Source organism: Oncorhynchus clarkii, chromosome 7 (genome assembly GCF_045791955.1).
Source record: "Oncorhynchus clarkii lewisi isolate Uvic-CL-2024 chromosome 7, UVic_Ocla_1.0, whole genome shotgun sequence".
Taxonomy (NCBI): Eukaryota; Metazoa; Chordata; class Actinopteri; order Salmoniformes; family Salmonidae; genus Oncorhynchus; species Oncorhynchus clarkii.
The window spans coordinates 76,655,928-76,678,593 of record NC_092153.1 but is presented as its reverse complement, the minus strand read 5'-3'; the positions used below and the strand labels follow the sequence as shown (position 1 = coordinate 76,678,593).

The 22,666-nt window shown below is 41.5% G+C and overlaps 1 protein-coding gene across 2 annotated transcripts; it reads left to right on the top strand.

Moving 5' to 3' along the window:
* The first annotated feature begins 4,936 nt into the window (after positions 1 to 4,936).
* On the top strand, positions 4,937 to 22,652 carry LOC139413863 (cathepsin A). 2 transcript variants are annotated; one of them, XM_071161684.1, is made up of 15 exons: positions 4,937 to 5,077; positions 5,294 to 5,454; positions 5,746 to 5,857; positions 6,602 to 6,652; positions 7,240 to 7,326; positions 7,710 to 7,865; positions 11,619 to 11,710; positions 11,913 to 11,997; positions 14,499 to 14,590; positions 17,874 to 17,952; positions 18,434 to 18,582; positions 19,074 to 19,149; positions 20,260 to 20,349; positions 20,600 to 20,701; positions 21,405 to 22,652. In XM_071161684.1, the coding sequence occupies exons 2-15, from the start codon at positions 5,294 to 5,296 to the stop codon at positions 21,486 to 21,488; spliced, it is 1,416 nt and encodes a 471-aa protein (XP_071017785.1). In that variant the 5' UTR covers positions 4,937 to 5,077; the 3' UTR covers positions 21,489 to 22,652. The 2 variants fall into 2 exon arrangements, with proteins under 2 accessions (XP_071017785.1, XP_071017786.1); XM_071161685.1 differs by having other exon boundaries at positions 4,959 to 5,016.
* The last annotated feature ends 14 nt before the right edge of the window (positions 22,653 to 22,666 follow it).

Genomic DNA, 22,666 nt, shown 5'->3' with positions numbered 1-22,666 from the left:
GTGCTGTATGGCATTGAAGCTCGTTTGGAGGTTAGATAGCACAGTGTCCAAGGACGGGCCGGAAGTATATAGAATGGTGTCGTCTGCGTAGAGGTGGATCAGGGAATCGCCCGCAGCATGAGAAACATCATTGATATATACAGAGAAAAGAGTCGGCCCGAGAATTGAACCCTGTGGCACCCCCAAGAGACTGCCAGAGGACCGGACAGCATGCCCTCCGATTTGACACACTGAACTCTGTCTGCAAAGTAATTGGTGAACCAGGCAAGGCAGTCATCCGAAAAACCGAGGCTACTGAGTCTGCCAATAAGAATACGGTGATTGACAGAGTCGAAAGCCTTGGCAAGGTCTATGAAGACGGCTGCACAGTACTGTCTTTTATCGATGGCGGTTATGATATCGTTTAGCACCTTGAGCGTGGCTGAGGTACACCCGTGACCAGCTCGGAAACCAGATTGCACAGCGGAGAAGGTACGGTGGGATTCAAGATGGTCAGTGATCTGTTTGTTGACTTGGCTTTCGAAGACCTTAGATAGGCAGGGCAGGATGGATATTGGTCTGTAACAGTTTGGGTCCAGGGTGTCGCCCCCTTTGAAGAGGGGGATGACTGCGGCAGCTTTCCAATCCTTGGGGATCTCAGACGATATGAAAGAGAGGTTGAACAGGCTGGTAATAGGGGTTGCGACAATGGCGGCGGATAGTTTCAGGAATAGAGGGTCCAGATTGTCAAGCCCAGCTGATTTGTACGGGTCCAGGTTTTGCAGCTCTTTCAGAACATCTGCTATCTGGATTTGGGTAAAGGAGAACCTGGAGAGGCTTGGGCGAGTAGCTGCGGGGGGGGGGGAGCTGTTGGACGAGGTTGGAGTAGCCAGGCGGAAGGCATGGCCAGCCGTTGAGAAATGCTTGTTGAAGTTTTCGATAATCATGGATTTATCGGTGGTGACCGTGTTACCTAGCCTCAGTGCAGTGGGCAGCTGGGAGGAGGTGCTCTTGTTCTCCATGGACTTCACAGTGTCCCAGAACTTTTTGGAGTTACAGGATGCAAACTTCTGCCTGAAGAAGTTGGCTTTAGCTTTCCTGACTGACTGTGTGTATTGGTTCCTGACTTCCCTGAACAGTTGCATATCGCGGGGACTGTTCGATGTTAGTGCAGTCCGCCACAGGATGTTTTTGTGCTGGTCGAGGGCAGTCAGGTCTGGAGTGAACCAGGGGCTATATCTGTTCTTAGTTCTGCATTTTTTGAACGGAGCATGCTTATCTAAAATGGTGAGGAAGTTACTTTTAAAGAAAGACCAGGCATCCTCAACTGACGGGATGAGGTCAATGTCCTTCCAGGATACCCGGGCCAGGTCGATTAGAAAGGCCTGCTCACAGAAGTGTTTTAGGGAGCGTTTGACAGTGATGAGGGGTGGTCGTTTGACTGCGGCTCCGTAGCGGATACAGGCAATGAGGCAGTGATCGCTGAGATCCTGGTTGAAGACAGCGGAGGTGTATTTGGAGGGCCAGTTGGTCAGGATGACGTCAATGAGGGTGCCCTTGTTTACAGAGTTAGGGTTGTACCTGGTGGGTTCCTTGATGATTTGAGTGAGATTGAGGGCATCTAGCTTGAGGGCAAGAACCAGGTAAGCTAGTTGAGAACAAGTTCTCATTTGCAACTGCGACCTGGCCAAGATAAAGCATAGCAGTTCGACACATACAACAACACAGAGTTACACATGGGATGAACAAAACATACAGTCAATAATACAGTAGAAAAAAAGAAAACAAAGTCTATATACAGTGAGTGCAAATTAGGTCAAATAAGGGAGTTAAGGCAATAAATAGGCCATGGTGGCGAAGTAATTACAATATGGCAATTTTAAACACTGGAATGGTAGATGTGCAAAAGATGGATGTGCAAGTAGAGATACTGTGGTGCAAAAGGAGCAAAATAAATAAATACAGTATGGGGATGAGGTAGATAGATGGGCTGAATACAGATGGGCTATGAACAGGTGCAGTGATCTGTGAGCTGCTCTGACAGCTGGTTCTTAAAGTTAGTGAGGGAGATGGGAATCTCCAGCTTCAGTGATTTTTGCAGTTCGTTCCAGTCAGTTCAGAGAACTGGAAGGAAAGGCGACCAAAGGAGGAATTGGCTTTGGGAGTGACCAGTTTGTTAACTTGGCTTTCGAAGACCTTAGAAAGGCAGGGTAGAATAGATATAGGTCTGTAGCAGTTTGGGTCTAGAGAGTCTCCCCCTTTTAAGAGGGGGATGACCGCGGAAGCTTTCCAATCTTTGGGAATCTCAGACGATACGAAAGAGAGGTTGAACAGGCTAGTAATAGGGGTTGCAACAATTTCTGCAAATCATTTTAGAAAGAGAGGGTCCAGATTGTCTAGCCAAGGCTGATTTGTAGGGGTCCAGATTTTGCAGCTCTTTCAGAACATCAGCTATCTGGATTTGGGTGAAGGAGAAATGGTGAGGGCTTGGGTGGGTTGCTTTGGAGGGTGCCGGGCAGTTTACCAGGGTAGGGGTAGCCAGGTGGAAAGCATGGCCAACTGTAGAGAAATGCTTATTGAAATTCTCAATTATAGTGGATTTGTTGGTTGTAACAGTGTTTCCTAGCCTCAGATCATGCCATCCACCAAAGCCCTAAATTGTTAATATAGAGAGAAGCACATCATAGACCAGCACTATATGTTTTGTGTGAGGATGCGGGATGTTCATTTTAGAGAATTTGGCAGTACGTCCAACCGGCCTCACAAACCGCAGACCATGTGCCCAGGGCCTCCACATCCGGCTTTTAATTAGGATGGGAAAGTATAGAACATTTGATCTGTTAAGGCAGTTAACCCACAAGCGGTTATTAACCCACTGTTCCTAGGCCATTGTAAATAATAATTTGTTTTTAACTGACTGGCCTAGTTAAATAAAGGTCAAATAAAATTAATCAAATTAATATCCACAGCTGTAATATGAGTCATTATTTTAGAAAATCAAAGGGGAGGAATTTTGAAAAAAATAAAAGGTGTACCTTTTACAAGAGAGGTTAAGGAACCCACCACACATTTCTGTAGATCTGTAGCTCATATGGACGGTGAAATATTGAACACTTGTCCTATCACAGGAAATTTTCAAGTAAAATCAGTTAAATAAATAATTGCAATTCTAATGGGTCTAATTTGGAGAGGTGAGAGGTAATATTTTTTACATTTCAACTAGGCAAGTCAGTTGAGAACAAATTCTTATTTACAATGACAGCCTAGGAACAGTGGGTTAACTGCCTTGTTCAGGGGCAGAAAGACAGATTTTCAACTTTTCAGCTTGGGGATTTGATCTAGCAACCTTTACTGTTACTGTCCCAACGCTCTAACCACTAGGCTACCTGCCATGGTTTTAGATGTATATGACAGTTGGACTGGAAGCTATAGAAAATTAGCTCTGTATGTGAAGTAATAACTACAACTGTAATAGGAAAAATGGGGAGGGGAAAAAAGGGGAGGGATTTTGAAAAACTAAATCGCTTTGTTAAGAGGTCAGGGAACACACTGCACTTGTCTATAGATCTCTAGCACATGTGGATTGGAAGCCTTTCAAAATGATAATTATGACATTAACTGTTCATTTTATAACCAGGGAACTTTAAAATGGGAATTCTTATTGGTGTATCATGGATACGGGACATCAGTGACTTTGCTACAAGTGATTTTTAGCTTGCTAGTCTTGCTAGGCTACAGTAGTTTGGGTAGGAGTGAGAAAGATCATAGGTCTATTTATGTTTGTTGAGCTCGTATTGTTACATAAAATCCATTAAAAATAAACAAGTTACAATTTTAGAATGTCATTGTTGTGGTAAAAAAAACATAAAGTAAGTTTAAGATCTGTAGATCATTTAATTTAAGGAAAAATTTCATTTTATTCCTGCTGTAAATAAAACGTTTTTTTGTGATTTTTTTACCTTTATTTAAGGTAAGTCAGTTAAGAACAAATGCTTATTTTCAATGACGGCCTAGGAACAGTGGGTTAACTGCCTTGTTCAGGGGTAGAACAACAGATTTTTACCTTGTCAGCTTTTAAACGGAACAGAACAGAGAAAAAGTCTGTACCTTGTTCTCTGACATCATCTGATTCTAGATATATCATCCTAATCATTCCGTGGAAGCTGTACTGATGAGCAAACTCCAAATATCAAATCAATATCCAAAATGAAAACTTGACTGCTGTTTACCACAGCCACAAAGTCACGAACTCTGTCTATTTCTACAATTTTAAGCCTAACCAATGTCGTGGAAATTCGAATCAATAATGAGGAGAGATAAGGTCAATCACCAATCAGGATATTACTTTATTCAAAGTGTATAAATAACATTGATGAATTATTGCAATAATGAAGCTGGTCGCCGAACTACCCTTAGATGATTAGTTGAGAGGTCAACGAGCGCATTTGAGCCACAGCATTTTATAGCAAAGTGCATCTTCCTGAATGTTCATGACAAACAACAGATGTATGGAATGGGTCACAAGATGAGACTTTATACATGGGAAAGGAGTATCTCCAGCCAGATAGCATTTACCATGAAGACTGTTCTTATTGTAAGGAAACCAGAGTTTATCCCCTAAAACAAGGTTCCCATCTCATCACTGGTACCTCACAGCACAGAAACATCAACTCATTCTATGGCATAAATCAATTGTCAGCTCCAAAAGCTCCTCTCAGATTCCACAGACACAGTAGAGTTATAAGAACCCTATTATGTTGCATAAAACAACCATTTGATGCAATAACAGTATTATAATTTAATCTTGTAATTTCACCCACAACACCACGCTACTAACCTTATGCCTAACCCTAACTTTTTTTCATGAATTTTACACTCCAGCCAATGGTGACTTTGTGGCTGTGGTAACTAGTGACAACCATGTGAGGCCAAACGTCTGCGCAATTTGAAGCGCGCTAATGCGTTGTCATGTGACCAGCACATCACGAGCTCCAGCCGCAAAAGGGAACACATGACTGACTACTCCTTCCGTGATCTGTGAGTGCATAAGTATTGTAGCTGTTTTGTAGGTACCTACGGCCTAATTCGGACGAAAAAGGTAAGTGCCAGTGTTGGTTCATCCAGCGCATTAATAATGCAGTGTACTCAAATACCCGTTTACTCTTGTTTACTTAAACCTTGGCTAGCCTGTTGCAATCACTGTTGACATCTTCTCGGACTTTAACTAGCTAACGTTAGATTGTCTTTCAAGTCTAGACATGTCATAACTTGTTACTAGTGAACTGGTTATAATGTCAGGTCATTTTACTCCCAGATGTATCATTTGGTGTTGTCCCTGCTGTTCGGAGCCTTGGGGACTCTCGGCGCACCTGACGTGGATGAAATAAAGTTTCTCCCTGGGCTTCAAAAGCAGCCTAACTTCAAACAGTATTCGGGATACTTCAATGTGGCCGGCAACAAACACCTTCACTACTGGTGAGTGGGTAGCCTTATATTTTTAGCCATTTATAATGGCTTAGTAGTGTCCTACTAACTAGCTAAATATGTATTTCAAACCTAAAGGGAGCATTTTATGTGTACGGCACATGACTTTAGTAATGAGGAAGTGTCTTGGTTTGTATGAGGAAACATTCACACCAGTATACAGTTTAATTTGACACCCATCCAGCTTATCGCTTGAGTAGTTTTATATTTGATCAGTTCCGCAAGTTATGTCTACAGACTTCATGCGGGTACCATGTCCTACACTGCTTCCCTGTCATGCAGGTTTGTGGAGTCTCAGAAGGATCCAGCTTCCAGCCCAGTGGTTCTGTGGCTGAATGGTGGCCCTGGTTGCAGCTCCCTTGACGGTTTGCTCACAGAACATGGGCCTTTCTTGGTAAGGAGAAACTCCAAAAAACAATCTAGTTGCCTCTTACACTTTAGATTACCAGTGACGTATTGTTCTTTATCTTATTGCCCTTTTCTTTTGCTTCTGCCCAATGTTTACCATGCTTTGTTGCTGCCATACTTTGTTGTTTTTAGGGCTCTTGTCGTGATGTGCCTTTGTTCTACGTTTTAGAATTAATCCCAGCTCTGTCCCCGCAGGAGGCCTTTTGGTAGGCTGTCATTGTCAATAAGAATTTGTTCTTAACTAACATTCCTAGTTAAATAAAACAATCTGTTTACACTTCTACTTCTGGGATATTTGGTCAGCTGTGATTTTAGTTCTGGGTCCATACATGGTCAAAATTGAGACTTGTGAGAAGTCTTCTCTCTCAATAGGAAACCCTCAGTCAAAGCACCACCAACCCTTCTGCTAATTTCACCACATGTGCAAAGCAGTCGCAGTTTAAGCACTGCCTTTGCCACATCTATGTCCAAATAATCAGTGATGACAACCCAAACACTGCAACTGCTGCTTGTTATCCTATGCATTCAATCCCTTCGTGACAGATTCTTCGGTACATTCATATTATCTGTCCATGAAAGATTAGATGCTGCTCGTTCAAGTCTCCTGTTAGTGTAAATGATCAGAGGGAAATCTTACAACTGAATTTAACATTGTATTCCATTTAAGTTGTATTGTTGCCATTCCAGTGGTTCTGTAGTCTTTGAACGCAGTCTTATGTTCTCATTTCAGATTCAGAACGATGGCATGTCATTGGAGTACAACCCCTATTCCTGGAACATGGTTTGTCTCTTTTCTTCTAGCATATCTTTCCTAACCTGGTCCAAGGTCTGTTTGTGCTCTTGCCAACTCCATTGCTGTAATTGTCACGATGGCACAGACTGGCATTCAGACTAGAAAGATATCTTGGTACCAGTCAGAAGTTTGTACATCTACTCATTAAAGGGTTTTCCTTTATACTATTTCTTATGTCGTAGAATAATAAAGACAACTATGAAGTAACCAAGTGTTCAACAAATCTAAATATTTTTTTATTCTCGTAAGTAGCCACCCTTGACAGCTTTGCACATTTGGTCAACCAGCTTCACCTGGAATGCTTTTCCAACAGCCTTGAAGGAGTTCTCTCAAATTCTGAGCACTTGTTTGCTGCTTTTACTTCACTCTACAGTCCAACTAATCCCAAACAGTCTCATTAGTTTAACACTTTTTTTGGGGGGGGGGGGGTACTAGGTTATTTCATAGTTGCTGTATTTTCTACAATGTAGAAATAGTAAAAATAAAAACCCTTGAATGAGTAGTTGTCTTATTAACCATTCCAGTGGGTGGCAGTGCTTCATTTACACACATTATAGCAGATGTGTTGTTTTTAGATTGCCAACATGCTGTACCTGGAGTCCCCAGCAGGTGTTGGATATTCATACTCAGACGATAGCAACTACACCACCAATGACACTGAGGTGAGTTACCAATATGCACAGTACCTGAAGAACCACTGTTTAACCAGTTAGGGGATATGTTGAGGAACCCAGGACGTAATTGACTTGTGAATTCATTGGGATTACTCGTAGCCACTGATCTTTAAGTAACGCAGTTTATCAGATGCTTTTATCCAATGTGACTGACAAAAAAATGTATGGCCACACTATTGTATTGGTGACCCTAACTGCAATTTAGCCCACGACCCTTTACCAACTGAGCCTCACAGGACCACCCATCAAGACTGACACATAAAGCCAAATATTTACATGTGCATTATGAATATCCGATAGCCATTTGCTATTAATGGAGTCACTGCTGGGACTGTACATAAGCTTATGGAGTTCTATATGGTGTTCTCTAGGTGTCCATGAATAACTTCCTGGCCTTGAAAGAGTTCTTCAAAGCCTTCCCAGAGTACATCAAGAATGAGTTCTTCCTGACGGGTGAGAGCTACGGTGGCATCTACATCCCCACCCTGGCAGAGAGAGTGATGGAGGACGCCAGCATGAACCTGCAGGTGAGGAAGATGGCCTGCAATCCCAAATGCCACCCTATCCCATGGGCAAAAGTAGAGCAGAGCACTCAATAGGAACTGGGATGCATCTGTAGGACTTCAGCCCTTCAGTAACTCTCTCTCGTCCCCCGCCAAATCTGAAATTGAATGAGTAAAATCCATAGTGGTTGGCCTATTTGAGTGTAAGGTTGAGCTGGCTTCACTGTAATGCCTATCAATCCAGCCCCTCCTGATCTAGGAGGTTGAGTTACAACTTGATCGCTCCCTTCTACCCATGGTATGTTTGGAAATGTCTACTGGCTACCACGCTCCCCCATTGACAGTTGTTGCATTGTAGGTGTTTTCCTCAACACTGGTCTTTGAAGAAATGCTTTCTGCTTGGTTTAGCCTAATGTGCACCACTGCATTTAACATTGTTTGTCATTGTAGGTTGTGGTACATTTTCACCTAAATCCTCAAGTAAGAATGGATGTTAAATGTTTTTCCTCCAGGCTAATGTAGGCTATTTCATATATTTATTTTCAGTTCACCTAATCATGCTGGCTATTCATAACCACATTAATGTAAAGCTTAAACAATAATTTTAAATACTGTTGCAGTTTAATGGCTACAGGGTCATCTGCCTTCCCTATCGCTCATTATGGTGGGAAGTTGCTATAGACAACCAAGTGCTAAGTCTTTATCTCATTATCAGGCATTTCAAGCATTATCCAGAGGTTTATTTTCGGGGTGTTTTCAATATAAACTGGCTTTCATCAAGCTGCCCACTCCAGAAAAAGCTTCAAACTGTAACCAGTGCCTCCATCCTGGTTCAGTTTCAGTCAACCTACCAGGGTAGTTACAAACAGCGCAGGAATGAAATCTTGTGTTGATCAAATCTTTAGCTTTAAAGCAGTGTCCATAGGATGTAGTGATCACAATAATAGCCATATCTAGGAAAACCAAAGGCTGGGCCTAATAGTGTAGAAGACAACACAATATGTTTTTTATGGACTCTTATGTTGTAAAGAATATTTGCTGGTGTGCAATGAGGAGCAACCAGATGTGCACTTGACACTTGTGAAAATGCTTATTCCAGTTACTAATAAGCATGCATCAATGTTAGAAAATTGTGGCTTGATGAGGAATTTGAAAATTGTATGGTTGAGGTGACCGGTATAGCAATGAAGTGGCTGCACAACTGATTGGCAAATGGATCATGTGACTAAACTGGAAGAAAGTAATAATAAACTAAAATCATAGTAAAAAGTATTGGAGCACCTTGAATGAAACTTTGGCTCATTAATCACAACCCACGGTTTTCATCGGTGAGATTAGCAAATTTCAGCATGACATGCCAGCGACAAAGGCCAACACTACATCAAGTATATTGCTTTCAGACCCTTTTACTTTTTCCACATTTTGCTACATTATAGCCTTATTCTAAAATTGATTGAATTATTTTAAAAAAAGTCTACATACCCTGTAATACCAAGCAAAAACAGGTTTTTAGAAATGTTAGTAAAAGTTTTTTTTTTATTCAGACCCTCGGCTATTAGACTCAAATTAAGGTCAGGTGCGTCCTGTTTCCATTTCTCATCCTTCAGATGTTTGTACAACTTGATTGGAGTCTACCTGTAGTAAAGGCAATTGATTTGGACATGATTTGGAAAGGCACACACCTGTCTAAGGTCCCACAGTTGACCGTGCATGTCAGAGCAAAAACTAAGCTATGAGGTTGACGTAACTGTCTGTAGAGCTCAGACAGGATTGTGTCACATTACAGATCTGGGGAAGGGTACCAGAAAACACTTCTGCAGTATTGACGGTCCCCAAGAACATAGTGAACCCAATTTTTGTTTGGAACCAACCAGTTCTTCCTCGAGCTGGCTGCCCGGCCAAAATTGAGCAATCGGAGTAGGGGTCTTTGTCAGGTAGGTGACAAATAACCCGATGGTCACTCTGACAGAGCCCCAGAGTACCTCTGTGGAGATGGGAGAACCTTCCAGAAGGACAACCACCTCTGCAGCACTCCACCAATAAGGCCTTTATGGTAGTGGCCAGGCGGAAGCCACTCCCCAGTAAAAGGCACATGACAGCCTGCTTGGAGTTTGCCTAAAGGACTCTCAAACCATGAGAAATAAGATTATCTTCTGACATAAATTGATCCATGACAAGAACTTGCTCCAGAGCAGTTGTGACCTCAGACTGGGTTGAAGGTTCACCTTCCAACAGGACAACGACCATAAGCACACAGCCAAGTCTCAATGTCCTTGAGTGGCCCAGCCAGAGCCCGGACTTCAACCCCATCACATCTCTGGAGAGACCTGAAAATGGCTGTGCAGCAAAGCTCCCCATCCAACCTGACAGAGCTTGAGAGGATCTGCAGAGAAGAATGGGAGACTCTCCAAATACAGGTGTGCCAAGCTTGTGTCATACCCAAGACTCGGTTGTAATTGCTGCCAAAGGTGCTTCAACAAAGTACTGAGTAAAGGGTCTGAATGCTTAAGGAAATGTGATACCTCAGTTTATTTTTAATACTTTGCAAATGTACTTTTGTGTCGCTTTGAGGCGGAATAACAATTTAAAATTTCAGTCTAAGGGTATAAAGTAACAAGTGAAGGTCTGAGTACTCTGACAATTATGAAAGGCAAGTGTGGAAGAGGTGAAAGTTCTGTCAATGACAAGCCACCGTGGTCTGACAACTTGGCTGGAAAATTACTGAGCATAATAGGGGATGATATTGCCATGCCTAACATAAATTGTAATCTTACTAGAAAGTGTGTCCTCAAGCATGGAGGGGAAACGAGTCATTCTGCTACCCAAGAATGGTAAAGTCCCCTTTACCGGTTCAAATGGCTGACCAATCAGCCTGTTACCAGCCTTTTGGAAATAATTGTCTGACTAGATACAATGCTAATTAACATTAAACCAATTGACAAGACTTGAGCATGCTTATAGGGAATGACATTCAACAACAGGACTTACACTAATGACAAGATTGTGGGGGCTGTTAGACTTCAGTGCAGCTTTTGACATTATTGGTCTGATGGCAAACTACTTATGCTTTACACCCCTGCTATATTTTGGATAGTTACCTTAATGGTAGCCTCTAAACATAATCCAGGTAGAATCAGGAATGCCCCAGGGCAGATGTCTCAACCTCTATTTACAAGTTTAAAAAAACAAATTTTTATTCAGTCGTGTGGTCAGGTGCCACGGGGACCTCAGATGTACTATCGTCTCAGAACAGGGCAGCATGGCTGGCCCTTAAACATACACAGGGCACTAACATTATGTATGTCAATCTCTCATGGCTCAAAGTGGAGTAGAGTGACTTCATCCCTACTTGTTTTTGCAAGAGGTGTTGACAATTTGAATGTGCTGTCTGTTTAAACTGCTTGCGCACAACTGCTTACACAATGGCTACTCCACAAGCAATGCCACCAGAGGCCTCTTAGGGAGGTGTACAGTACTACATGGAACTCAATTCCACATCAGGTAACTGATGCAAGTGCTCGAATCAGATTAAAAAATGTATAAAAATGAGCTTTATGGAACAGCAGGTACTGTGAAGAGCCACTCGTATGCACACTCTACCTACATGTAAATGGTAATATTGGTGTATGGGGTTATTATACATTTTGTATTGTAGTGGTATAATATGTGATCTAAGTTCCTTAATGTGTTTGGACCCCAGGTAGAGTAGCTGCTTCCTTGGAAGGAACTAATGGCGATCCCTAATACAAATAATCAGTTTTTCTTTTTTTCTCCCAGGGTATTGCAGTTGGCAATGGGATGTCAAGTTATGAGATGAACGACAACTCTCTCGTCTACTTTGCTTATTACCATGGACTCCTTGGGACAAGGTACTGTTATTGCGTTTTCCTAATGTCATATCCTGGTCTCAGATCTGTTTGTGCCCTTGCCAACTTATGTTTTTTGTCAAAGCTAAGCATACTGGGTATGATGGTACCAAGAGACTAGCTCTTAGTCAGGCTCTGTTTTTAAGTGAAGCCTACATGCACAGAATGAATAACCACTGGTTATGTGGTTCTGTGTTCCTGGCAGTTTGTGGAGTGACTTGCAGGCCTATTGCTGCGACGGTGGAAAATGTGACTTCTACAACAATCAGAACCCTAACTGCTCCAGCAATGTGAGTCCATTTACGATGATTGATTCTCCATTTTTAATAGATCTTGGATTTATTGACAACATTCTTCGGTCACATTGATTCTCAATGGAAACAAGGCACTAAAAATTATTGTAAGTCTAGAGGTATATTCAGTAGTTGGTATGACTAGTTTGTGTAAATTTCTGTTAATTGTCAGCACCAATTTACTAGTTTTACTGTTTCTATACACCGTACCAATCAAAAGTTTGGACACTTACTCATTCCAGGGTGTTTGATTTTTACTGTTTTCTACATTGTAGAATAATGACATCACCTATGAAATTACACCTATGGAATCATGTAATAACCAAGTGTTTTTAAATAAATCCAAATATATTTTGATTTGTTTTAAAGTAGCCACACTTCACTGTTTTGCATTCTCTCAACCAGCTTCATGAGGTAGTCACCTGGAATGCATTTCAGTAACAGGTGTGCATTGTTAAAAGCTCATTTGTGGAAGTTCTTTCTGCAAAGTTTTTTAGAATATCAGTTGTGTTGTGACAAGGTAGAGGTGGTATAAAATATGGCCCTATTTGGTAAAAGACCAAGTCCATATTATGGCAAAAAAAAGCTCAAAGAGAAATGCAGTCCATTACTTTAAGACATGAAGGTCAGTCTGAATAATGTCAAGAACTTTGAAAGTTTCTTTAAGTGCAGTTGTGATGAAACTGGCTCATGAGGACCGCCACAGGAAAGGAAGACCCTGAGTTACCTCTATTGAACTTATCCTCTGCAGCAGAGTTACCAGCCTCAGAAATGGGTAATTAACTGCACCTCAGATTGCAGCCCCAATAAATGCTTCAAGGAGTTCAAGTAACGGACACATCAACTGTTCAGAGGAGACTGTGTGAATCAGGCCTTCATGGTCGAATTGCTGCAAAGAAACTAGAGGTCAACCAATTAATCGGCATGGCCGATTTCAAGTTTACATAACAATCAGCATTTTTGGATGCCGATTGCACTCCATGAGGAGACTGCGTGGCAGGCTGACCACCTGTTATGCGAGTGCAGCAAGGAGCCAAGTTAAGCTGCTAGCTACCATTTAACCTATCTTTAAAAAAAAAAACAATGAATCTTCACAATCACTAGTTAACTACACATGGTTGATATTACTAGTTTATTTAGCTTGTCCTGCTGTTGCATATAATAAATGCGGTGCCTGTTAATTTATCATCGAATCACAGCCTACGGGTGATTTTAATAAGCGCCTTTGGGGAAAAAAAGCACTGTCATTGCACCAATGTGTACCTAAACATCAATGCCTTTCTAAAAATCAATACACGTGTACATTTTTTTAAACTTGAATATTTAGGTGATTGCCTGCTAACATGAATTTATTTTACTTAGGGAAATTGTCTCTTCACTTGCGTTCTGTGCAAGAAGAGTCAGTGTATGCAGCAGGTTGGGCCACCTGGCTCTTTGTGAACTGTGTGAAGACCATTTATTCTTAAAGACTAATTTGCCAGAATTTTACTTATGATGACATTGACGGTTGTGCAATATTTAGACTTATGGATGCCACCTGTTTGATTAAAATACTGAACGGTTCTGTGTTTCACTGAAAGAGTAAGTTTTGTTTTTGACATGATTGTTTCCGGATCTGACTAAAGTCTCGTATTACTGTTTATTATAAAGTCTATGGTCTGAGCGGTGGTAGGCAGCAGCAGGCTCGTAAGCATTCATTCAAGCTTTTTTGGTCCTCCAATCGATATCGCCGTTGAAATAATCATAATCGGTCAACCTCTAAAAGAAACCACTAATGGACATTAGACCGGTGGACATCTGTCCTTTAGGTCCAAATTAGATTTTTGGTTCCAACCGCCGTGGCGCAGAGTAGGGGAATGGATGATCTCTGCATGTGTGGTTCACACCATGAAGCTTGGGGGTGCTTTGCTTGTGAGTCTGATTTTATTTCATTCAAGGCACGCTTAACCAACATGGTTACCACAGCATTCTGTAGTGATACGCCATCCCATCTGGCTTGCACTTAGTGGGATGATCATTCGTTTTTTTTCAACAGGACAATGACCAAAACCCCTCCAGAATGTGTAAGCGCTATTTGACCAAGAAGGAGAGAGATGGAATGCTGCATCAGATGACCTGGCCTCCACAATCCCCTGACCTCAACCCAATTGAGATGGTTTGGGATGAGTTGGACTGCAGAGTGAAGGAAAAGCAGCCAACAAGTGCTTAGAATATATGGGAACTTCAAGACTGTTGGAGAAGCATTCCTCATGAAGCTGGTTGTGACAAGGCCAAGCTTGCAAAGCTGTCATGAAGGCAAAGGGTGGCTACTTTGATGAATCTAAAGTCTATTTTGATTTGTTAACTTTTTTTTTTTTTTTTTTTTTTGGTTAATACATGATTCAATAAGGGTTCACAGTTTGTCTTCACTAATCTATAATATAGTAAATATAAACCCTTGAATGAGAAGGTGTCTAAAGTTGTCTGATACCTATATTAATTTTATCTTTATCACCTAGCTTAGTGAGGTGCAGGATGTTGTCTACAATTCTGGATTGAACATCTACAACCTGTATGCCCCCTGTCCTGGAGGAGTTGGCCAGAGAGTTGGGTAAGATGAGTTACTTGACAGATTTCACTGTCTTCACACAAGAACCAGCTTAACTCCTACATGAAAATGAAGGGTTTCAAGTTGGGGTCAATTAAATTCGGGAAGCTAACATACTAATTTTTGGAATTTAGTTTACTTCCTGGATTGAATTGGGATGTACACCCTACCCTGCTTAATACACAAGCTATGGTAATTCAACTGAATCTCAGACCTGAGGTGTATCCTATGATTTTAGGTAATGTACTTTGGGTTTTCTAAAGCTATCCAGCTTCAGCCATACTACTACGGTGGTTATTACTCGTCGGCAAGCCGCTAACTCTAGCAGGCACGTGCATGTCATGCATGCTAGTCGAACGCCCAACTCTTCATTGAGACCATGTGAAACACCCTTTAAGTCAGTGCCACATTGTAATTTGTGCTGAAATCAAAACGAAACACCATCTTACAGATTCTGTAGGCTATGGTGTGAAATGGGCTCTTAGAAGTGCTGGCTTTATTTTATCGTCAGTGTATTGCTTATCAATTCACAAGCAATACATAGCGTCACTTTTTAGTGACGTAATTCTCATTACTAAATGTGATTCATTTTAAAACGTGTATTTAATCTGTCATCTTCCTCATATGAAGTGGCGTCTGAAGCCATCTTTAAGTGACGGTTGATTTCATTGGTCCTAAAGTTGTGGCTCACACTTCATTCAGGATAAATTGAGTTGGTTTGCCCTGCAACAGGTTCATTCTGAAGGTTTCATTGCCATAGAACTATACCTGTTAGAAAGGTGAACCTCTTAGTACTGGTTGACCAAAGTGGCCTTTAACTCTAACCACGTATGTGAACGTCCCTTTTTTAGGATTCTGTCTTTCAAAGATAATTTGTAAAAATCCAAATAACGTCAGATCTTCACTGTAAAGGGTTTAAACACTGTTTCCCATGCTTGTTCAATGAATCATAAACAATTAATGAACATGCACCTGTGGAACGGTCTTTAAGACACAAGCAGCTTAACAGACTAGGCAATTAAGGTCACAGTTATGGAAACTTAGGACACTAAAGAGGTCTTTCTACTGACTCTGGAAAAACACCAAACAAAGATGCCCAGGGTCCCTGCTCATCTGTGTTACAGGGAAGACATCCTCCTCCCATGTGGTACCCTTCCTGCAGGCTTATCCTGACATGACCCTTCGGCATGACAATGCCATCACGCACAGAACGAACAGTATGGCTGATTTCCTGCAAGACAGGCATGTTGGTGTTCTGCCATGGCCAGTGACGAGCCAAGATCTCAATCCCATTGAGCACGTCTGGGACCTGTTGGCTCTGAGTGTGAGGGCCACGTCCATTTCCCCCCCAGAAATGTCCTGGAACTTGCCGGTCCCTTGGTGGAAGAGTGGGTTAACATCTCACAACAAGAACGGGCAAATCTGGTGTAGTCAATGAGATGCAGCTGGTGGCCACACCAGATAGTGACTTTTGATTTTGACCCCCCCCCCCCCTTGTTCAGGGATATATTAATCCATTTCTGTTAGTCACACATCTGTGGAACTTGTTCAGTTTGTCTCACACTCATGTTCATACATTTACACATGTTAAGTTTGCTGAAAATAAATGTAGTTGACAGTTGAGGGGTTTCTTTTTTGCTGAGTTAAGTATATGGCTCTGCATACAGTAGGTCCTAAGTCTTCAAATCAAATTTTATTGGTCACATACACATGGTTAGCAGATGATACTGCATGGTCAGAACATCTAACAATTTCACAACTACCTTATACACACAAGTGTAATGGAATGATTAAGGATATGTACATATAAATACATGTTTGGCTGAACGGCATAGGCAAGATGGTATAGAGTACAGTATATACATATGAGATGAGTAATGTATGTAAACATTATATAAATTGTCATTGTTTGACTAGTGATGTCTTTATTAGTGGCTAGAGATTAGAGTCCGTATGTTGGCAGCAGCCACTCAATGTTAGTGATGGCTGTTAAACAGTGATGGCCTTGAAGCTGTTTTTCAGTCTCTCGGTCCCAGCATTGATGCACCTGTACTGACCTAGCCTTCTGGATGATAGCGGGGTGAACAGGCTGTGTCTCAGGTGGCTGTCCTTGTTCTTTTTGGCCTTCCTGTGACATCGGGTGGTGTAGGTATCCTGGAGGGCAGGTAGTTTGCCCCCACATATGTAGTTGTCTTGGCTATCATTAATGTTATGATTTATCAAATCTAGTAACTGTTTAATTATTACGATTAAAATAATCCTGTAACAATTTCCTCATAGCGGTCTTGGTGCACCATGGAAAAGTTGAGTTACCATTTTTCAGAATAAACTCTGTAAAATCTTTTAGTCAAAGGTATCAATTATTTGATGACTATCTCATTCTGAATGTCGCTAAATCCTTATCTGCACGAACCCTTGCATAAATGATGAATTGGCTTAGTTAGTAAATCGCACAGAATTCCTTAAACACACAAACAGAATAGCTTCTACATTGATTAGTACATAATGCAATGCAAATTCCCTAGTGGACTGAACCCTATGACGACTTGGTAGACAGTTGAAAGGGGTGGGGACAGAATGGACGAATTACATATAGTTGAGAACTAGGCTCATGGAAATGCTAATACTTTGCACATGAAAGGCCGCTCATTCGAAAGAAAGGGTGTTGTCTGTGCTTGTGTGGCTGCTGACTTAAGGCTTCATATGGAAAAAACATTTCTCTTTTTTTTTTTTTTAAGGCCAACATTTCATCTCTCATGTTTAATCATAAGTTCCCCAGCATTTGGATGTGAATCTGATCACTGGGAAATATACACATTCAGAGTTCTCCTGTCCTTTGTTACACTACAAATTAGTAATTAATTCGATATTATTTTAAGTACACACTGACCCTTCCAACTGCTTGGAATACAGAAATATTGTTTCATTCAACCTTTTGTTACCATAATGCAACGCGTGTGTCTCTCTCTCTCTCTCGCGGAACAAATAGATTTAACTTCCATTTCGGAGAGTGGGTGAGTTTCCCTGCAGGTATTTACGACTGTCATAAAACATGCAGCCTCTTCCCCTCTGTGGAGAGGGCGCTGTTGAGCGGACCCAATGTAACCTGATCCTTCAGCTCTGAACCCGGGTCATGACATAGGGCCCTGCATACAGGAGGTCTTATAGTAACTCCTCTCACCACGTATGCTCTGCATAGGGTAAGCTAGTAGGTGTCATTCTTCTGCTCCAGATGTGTTAATGTCCTCTTGCTTTCTTCTCTGACATGTTGATGTTCTCTGTGCAGCACTGACAATGGGCACCTGGTGATTCGAGATCTGGGTAACAGTTTCCTTAACCATGAATGGACTCAACTCTGGAACCAGGTACATTAATTTACTCTAAAGGAATACTTTTGTGCTGAGGACCTGTTTCAATGGTTCCTTTTCACGTCTTTGGATGTTCATATTCTAGCTGATTTTGTTATAAATATGTATTAGCTGTACGCAATGGTAATTTTTAGTTTTGGGGATTTTACCAGTCCCTTCGATTAGCGTTTCTCATCAGTAAGGCTGGGTGTATATACTCAAAGCGGTCTCTGTAGCAAAACGTAAAGAGCAAGCGTGGTTTCAACCTACATGTACCAAAATGTCTATAAGGAGCCCGTCTGTACGAGGCATGATTACGTCATAGTATGTCTAGGTGCAGTATTGACCAAGGGCAGAGAACATATTCTGACTGCAAATCAAGTCTTTCATTATATGAATTTAAATTTAAAATCCTTCTGACTTCAATTCAAATGGACCCCAACCCTGGTGTAGGAGACTGTATATCCAGCCTTAGTTGTGTACCTCTCCGATCTCGTAGAAGCTGAAGGGTGTGGCGTCTCTGTACAAGCTTGTGAGGCTGGACCCTCCCTGCACCAATTCTACCCCGTCTACCTTGTACCTCAACAACCCCTACGTCAAAGCAGCCCTCCACATCTCCCCCTCTGCTCTACCCTGGTCGGTATGCAGGTAAGTGACGAAGTTACGTTGGGTACAAGGAGGCAACTTGACTCATGGCTATCTGACGTTCAGAGGGTAGATAATATGGTCAAGATACAGGTCCTACATCTAGGTCTTGACACTGTCTTTTAACCCTTCATAGGATGGGGTGTTGTGGGTGGGTTTATAGTCTAGATTACCTAGGAGAAGTTGTTTAAAATGTTAATTTTTTATACAATACTTATTACTGAGTGGGGCAGAGCTGCACAATCCTGTTTACTCATTCACCCAAGTTGTTGGAACCTGTCCTTTTGGGTCGAGAGTGAAAAGGGCTTCACTGGGGCCAATAAAAGGTGATTGGTTCGGAGAGCAACAAACTTGCGTTGGGTTAAATTGTTTAATTGATAACAGTGCTCTTTTGTGGTTAAGACTGGACCTGTTTTCCCCATCACTGTATGAATATAAATAACTGTAGGTTTAGGTCTTGATCTAGCTGGACTATGTGTTCTCTGCTGTTACAGCGCTGAGGTGAATCTGAACTACAACCGGCTGTACATGGATGTGAGGAAGCAGTACCTGAAGCTGTTGGGAGCTCTGGTGAGCTCGTTAGTGTGTTCTTCCAGATACTGTGTTGGCGCTCGTTAGTGTGTTCTTCTAGATACTGTGTTGGCGCTCGTTAGTGTGTTCTTCCAGATACTGTGTTTGAACTTGCCTGGAACAATGGAGCCAATATAATGGCTCTAAAAGTGCAAACCCTGCACCATATCGGGCACTCCAGGCAGGCTCCATCACTTGGTGTGTGTACATGCATCCAGTACCAGTCAAAGGTATGGACAATCTGCTCATTATTTTCACTATTCTACAGTGTAGAATAGTATTGAAGACATCAACTATTGCCACTCCTAGTGAGGGTAGCAACAGTGCTGAATTTTCTCCATTTATAGATGAACATCAAGGCTTTTAGAGATACTTCTGTAACCCTTCCCAGCTTTATGCAAAGCAACTATTCTTAGGTCTTCTGAGATCTTTTTTGTTCAAGGCAATGCTTCTTGTGAAAAGCAAACTCCATTTTTTAAAAAATAGGCAGCTCTAACCAATGTCTCATTGATTGGATTCAAGGTTAGCTACCTAAATTAGTTTTTGGGTTCACATACTTTTTCCAACCTATACTGTGAATGTTTTTTAAGAAGGAAAAATTCCACTTTATTTTTATTTAAGGCAAGTCGGTCAATAACAAATTCTTATTTTCAATGACTGCCTAGGAACAGTGCCTGCCTGAATGACAGATTTGTACCTTGTCAGCTCGGGGGTTTGAACTTGCAACCTTCCGGTTACTAGTTCAATGCTCTAACCACCCTGCTACCCTACTACCCTACCCTATTCACTTTTAACAAGGCACTCATGTTAATTGAAATGCATACCAGGTAACAACCTCATGAAGCTGGTTGAGATGATGCCAAAGCTGTCAAGAAAAAGGAGGGCTACTTTGAAGAATCTCAAATATAAAATACATTTGATTTTAACACTTTTTGGTTACTACATGATTCCCTATGTTTCATAGTTTTGATGTCACTATTCTACAATCTAAAAATCCTGGAATGAGTAGGTGTCAACTTTTGACTGGTACTGTATGTGTATGAACCAAGGTCTGACTGTAATTAGTGGTCTTGGCAGTAGTGCTATAAATGTCTTCCGTCTGTCTTGTAGAAGTACAGAGTGCTGGTGTACAACGGTGATGTAGACATGGCCTGCAACTTCCTTGGGGACGAGTGGTTCGTGGAGTCTCTCCATCAGGAGGTAGATTAACCTTTTGCACAAAGTAAAGACACTACATGACCGGATGGGAACTGAACAGAGATGAGGCTGCTGGTGTCATGTCTGGTTCTGTGTGCACCATGGGAAGTTTCTCTTGAGTACAGCTCTAGGATCTGATTCCTTTCTCTCAAGCAATTTAGTGGGAGATGCTAAACTGATGCAAGATCAGCAACAACTTCACCCTGTTCTATGCTGTGGCATGGCCCTTGACCTCTGGCCCATTTCTCCCCAGGTCCAGGTGAAGAGGAGGCCTTGGCTCTACTACACCGGCGAGAGTCAGCAGGTGGGCGGTTTCGTCAAGGAGTTCTCCAACTTGGCCTTCCTCACCGTCAAGGTAACGATTCAACCAAATATAAAATTCGAACCTGTGTTCCATCATTACCTGTGGCTGTATGGATTTCTGGTTGCAAGTACTATCATTTAGAACAAATTCCATTTTAACATACTAAAATCTAACCCCCTGCCCTCTCCACTAGCCTGTTTGCGGATCTGTGCAAACTAACTTCAGTAGGTAGAGCAATTTTTAACCCCAAAGACTTTGTATTACATCACTGAGCTGAAGGCTAGGCAAGGTTTCAGATCTCAGACAAGACAACGATTCACAGAACAGCCTTGGTCACCAAACTACTTCCTCCCTTCCCTTAGACCAAAGGAATAGGGGATTGTTGGAGGTTTTCGATAATGTTTCCGACCAGACAGAAGTCGGTTTTGCTGTCAGGTATACAGCACATTGTAGCCAATCACTGCAGTAAAAATATTTTAATATTCCTCTCTGGGGAAGCAGGTACTGTGGTAAGATACCATTATCTTAACACGTAGCTTCAGAGAAAGTCCAGATTTGTGTTCCGTCTTGCCTGGAAAAATACAGGAGTGCTTTAAATCAGGGTTGTGTTCATTAGACACCAAATGGATGAAAACAGACAAACTGGGAGTTCCGTTTTTTCAAAACGTTTAAGCGTTTTCCTTTGCGTTTCCTGATGAACATGACCCAGTTTGCCGGGAGAGTGCTAACCAACTTTCTCCTTGTTTATCAACAGGGTTCAGGTCACATGGTCCCCACAGACAAGCCCATCGCTGCCTTCACCATGTTCTCTCGCTTCATCAAGAAACAGCCCTACTGATCTGTGAACGAAGCCTTTAGCCTGGTCCCAGATCTGTTTATGCCTTTTGTCTACCATGGGATTTGGCTGGCTATACAGCAGAAGCTGATCTGGGACCTGCTGTATAATTTGATTTGCACTAGTTTATGATCCAAAGACCACTGACATAATGTTCCAAGTGTTTTGTTAGCCTGATCCCAGATCTGTTTATGCAGTTTCGTCAACCATGGTAGTTGGCTGGCTATACAGCAGAAGCTGATCTGAGACGAGGGCTAGTGTTTTGTATGGCGTCTGCTTCAGACATTTTGATTCTGCTGAGATTGAACTCAATCTATTTGTTAATTAGGAGAAATAAAATCATTTTTTTAATATTCACTCACATTGGCTTGAGCTCTTAGCACTAAGTATGTATTTAGCATTCTGTGGTACACAAGGCAATGGTGGGGTGACTCTTTACTTAAGTGAAATTCACTTAGTCTCTCATTGACATCAATCGGAGATGAAGTGGTTCTACCGAGCTTTTATAATGACAAAATGAAACCTTAGTTCACAAATATTAGTGTTTTTTTTTTTTTTTTTTTTAGTAATTAGTCAATCTTATTAAAGATTCACTATGCAGAAACCACTTCCTGGTTACTAAAATTCTAATAGTTTTGTCTGACGAAATGAGCAGGTAGTGTAGATCATTGTACCATGTAAACCGCTGTGAATTCTTTTCAATAACCAAAAATATTGTTTAGGTTTTGTGCACAAGCTTCAAAGTAAGATGCAAAAATGGAACTTAAGACCAGAATGTATAGAAATAGCTCACATGGAACTGATCTATGCTTCTTAGACTTTCTTTTAATGAGTGACAGATCTAGAATGCACATTTCTGTGAATTTGGTTGGGTCACTCAAAGTTCATATTGCAGCTTTAAGTGGAAGTTCAGCTATGAATTAAATAGAATTTACCCTTAATACCTGTCTAGGGAGTTTCTGTTCACTGTCAGGCATTGTCTTTTGGAAGAAAACACCTGGATGTGCTTGCTGTAAGTCATTAAAATATAATAATCTGAAGTTATTACTAGTGCCTCATCACAGAACTGATTACTTGTAATCACTTTGATCAAAAGGGAACATGTCTATGTTTAGCTGTATTCACATTGATTCTGCCATGGTTTTGTAATAAAACCTGATCAACTTTGTTCACGTGTGTGA

What these genes read in the sequence shown, in the direction of transcription:
- LOC139413863 (XM_071161684.1), top strand. Translation starts at nt 5,294, where the DNA reads ATGTATCATTTGGTGTTGTCCCTGCTGTTCGGAGCCTTGGGGACTCTC. An exon ending in ACACCACCAATGACACTGAG is followed by an intron (nt 7,327 to 7,709) that starts GTGAGTTACCAA and finishes GGTGTTCTCTAG; the next exon opens with GTGTCCATGAATAACTTCCT. An exon ending in CATGGACTCCTTGGGACAAG is followed by an intron (nt 11,711 to 11,912) that starts GTACTGTTATTG and finishes TGTTCCTGGCAG; the next exon opens with TTTGTGGAGTGACTTGCAGG.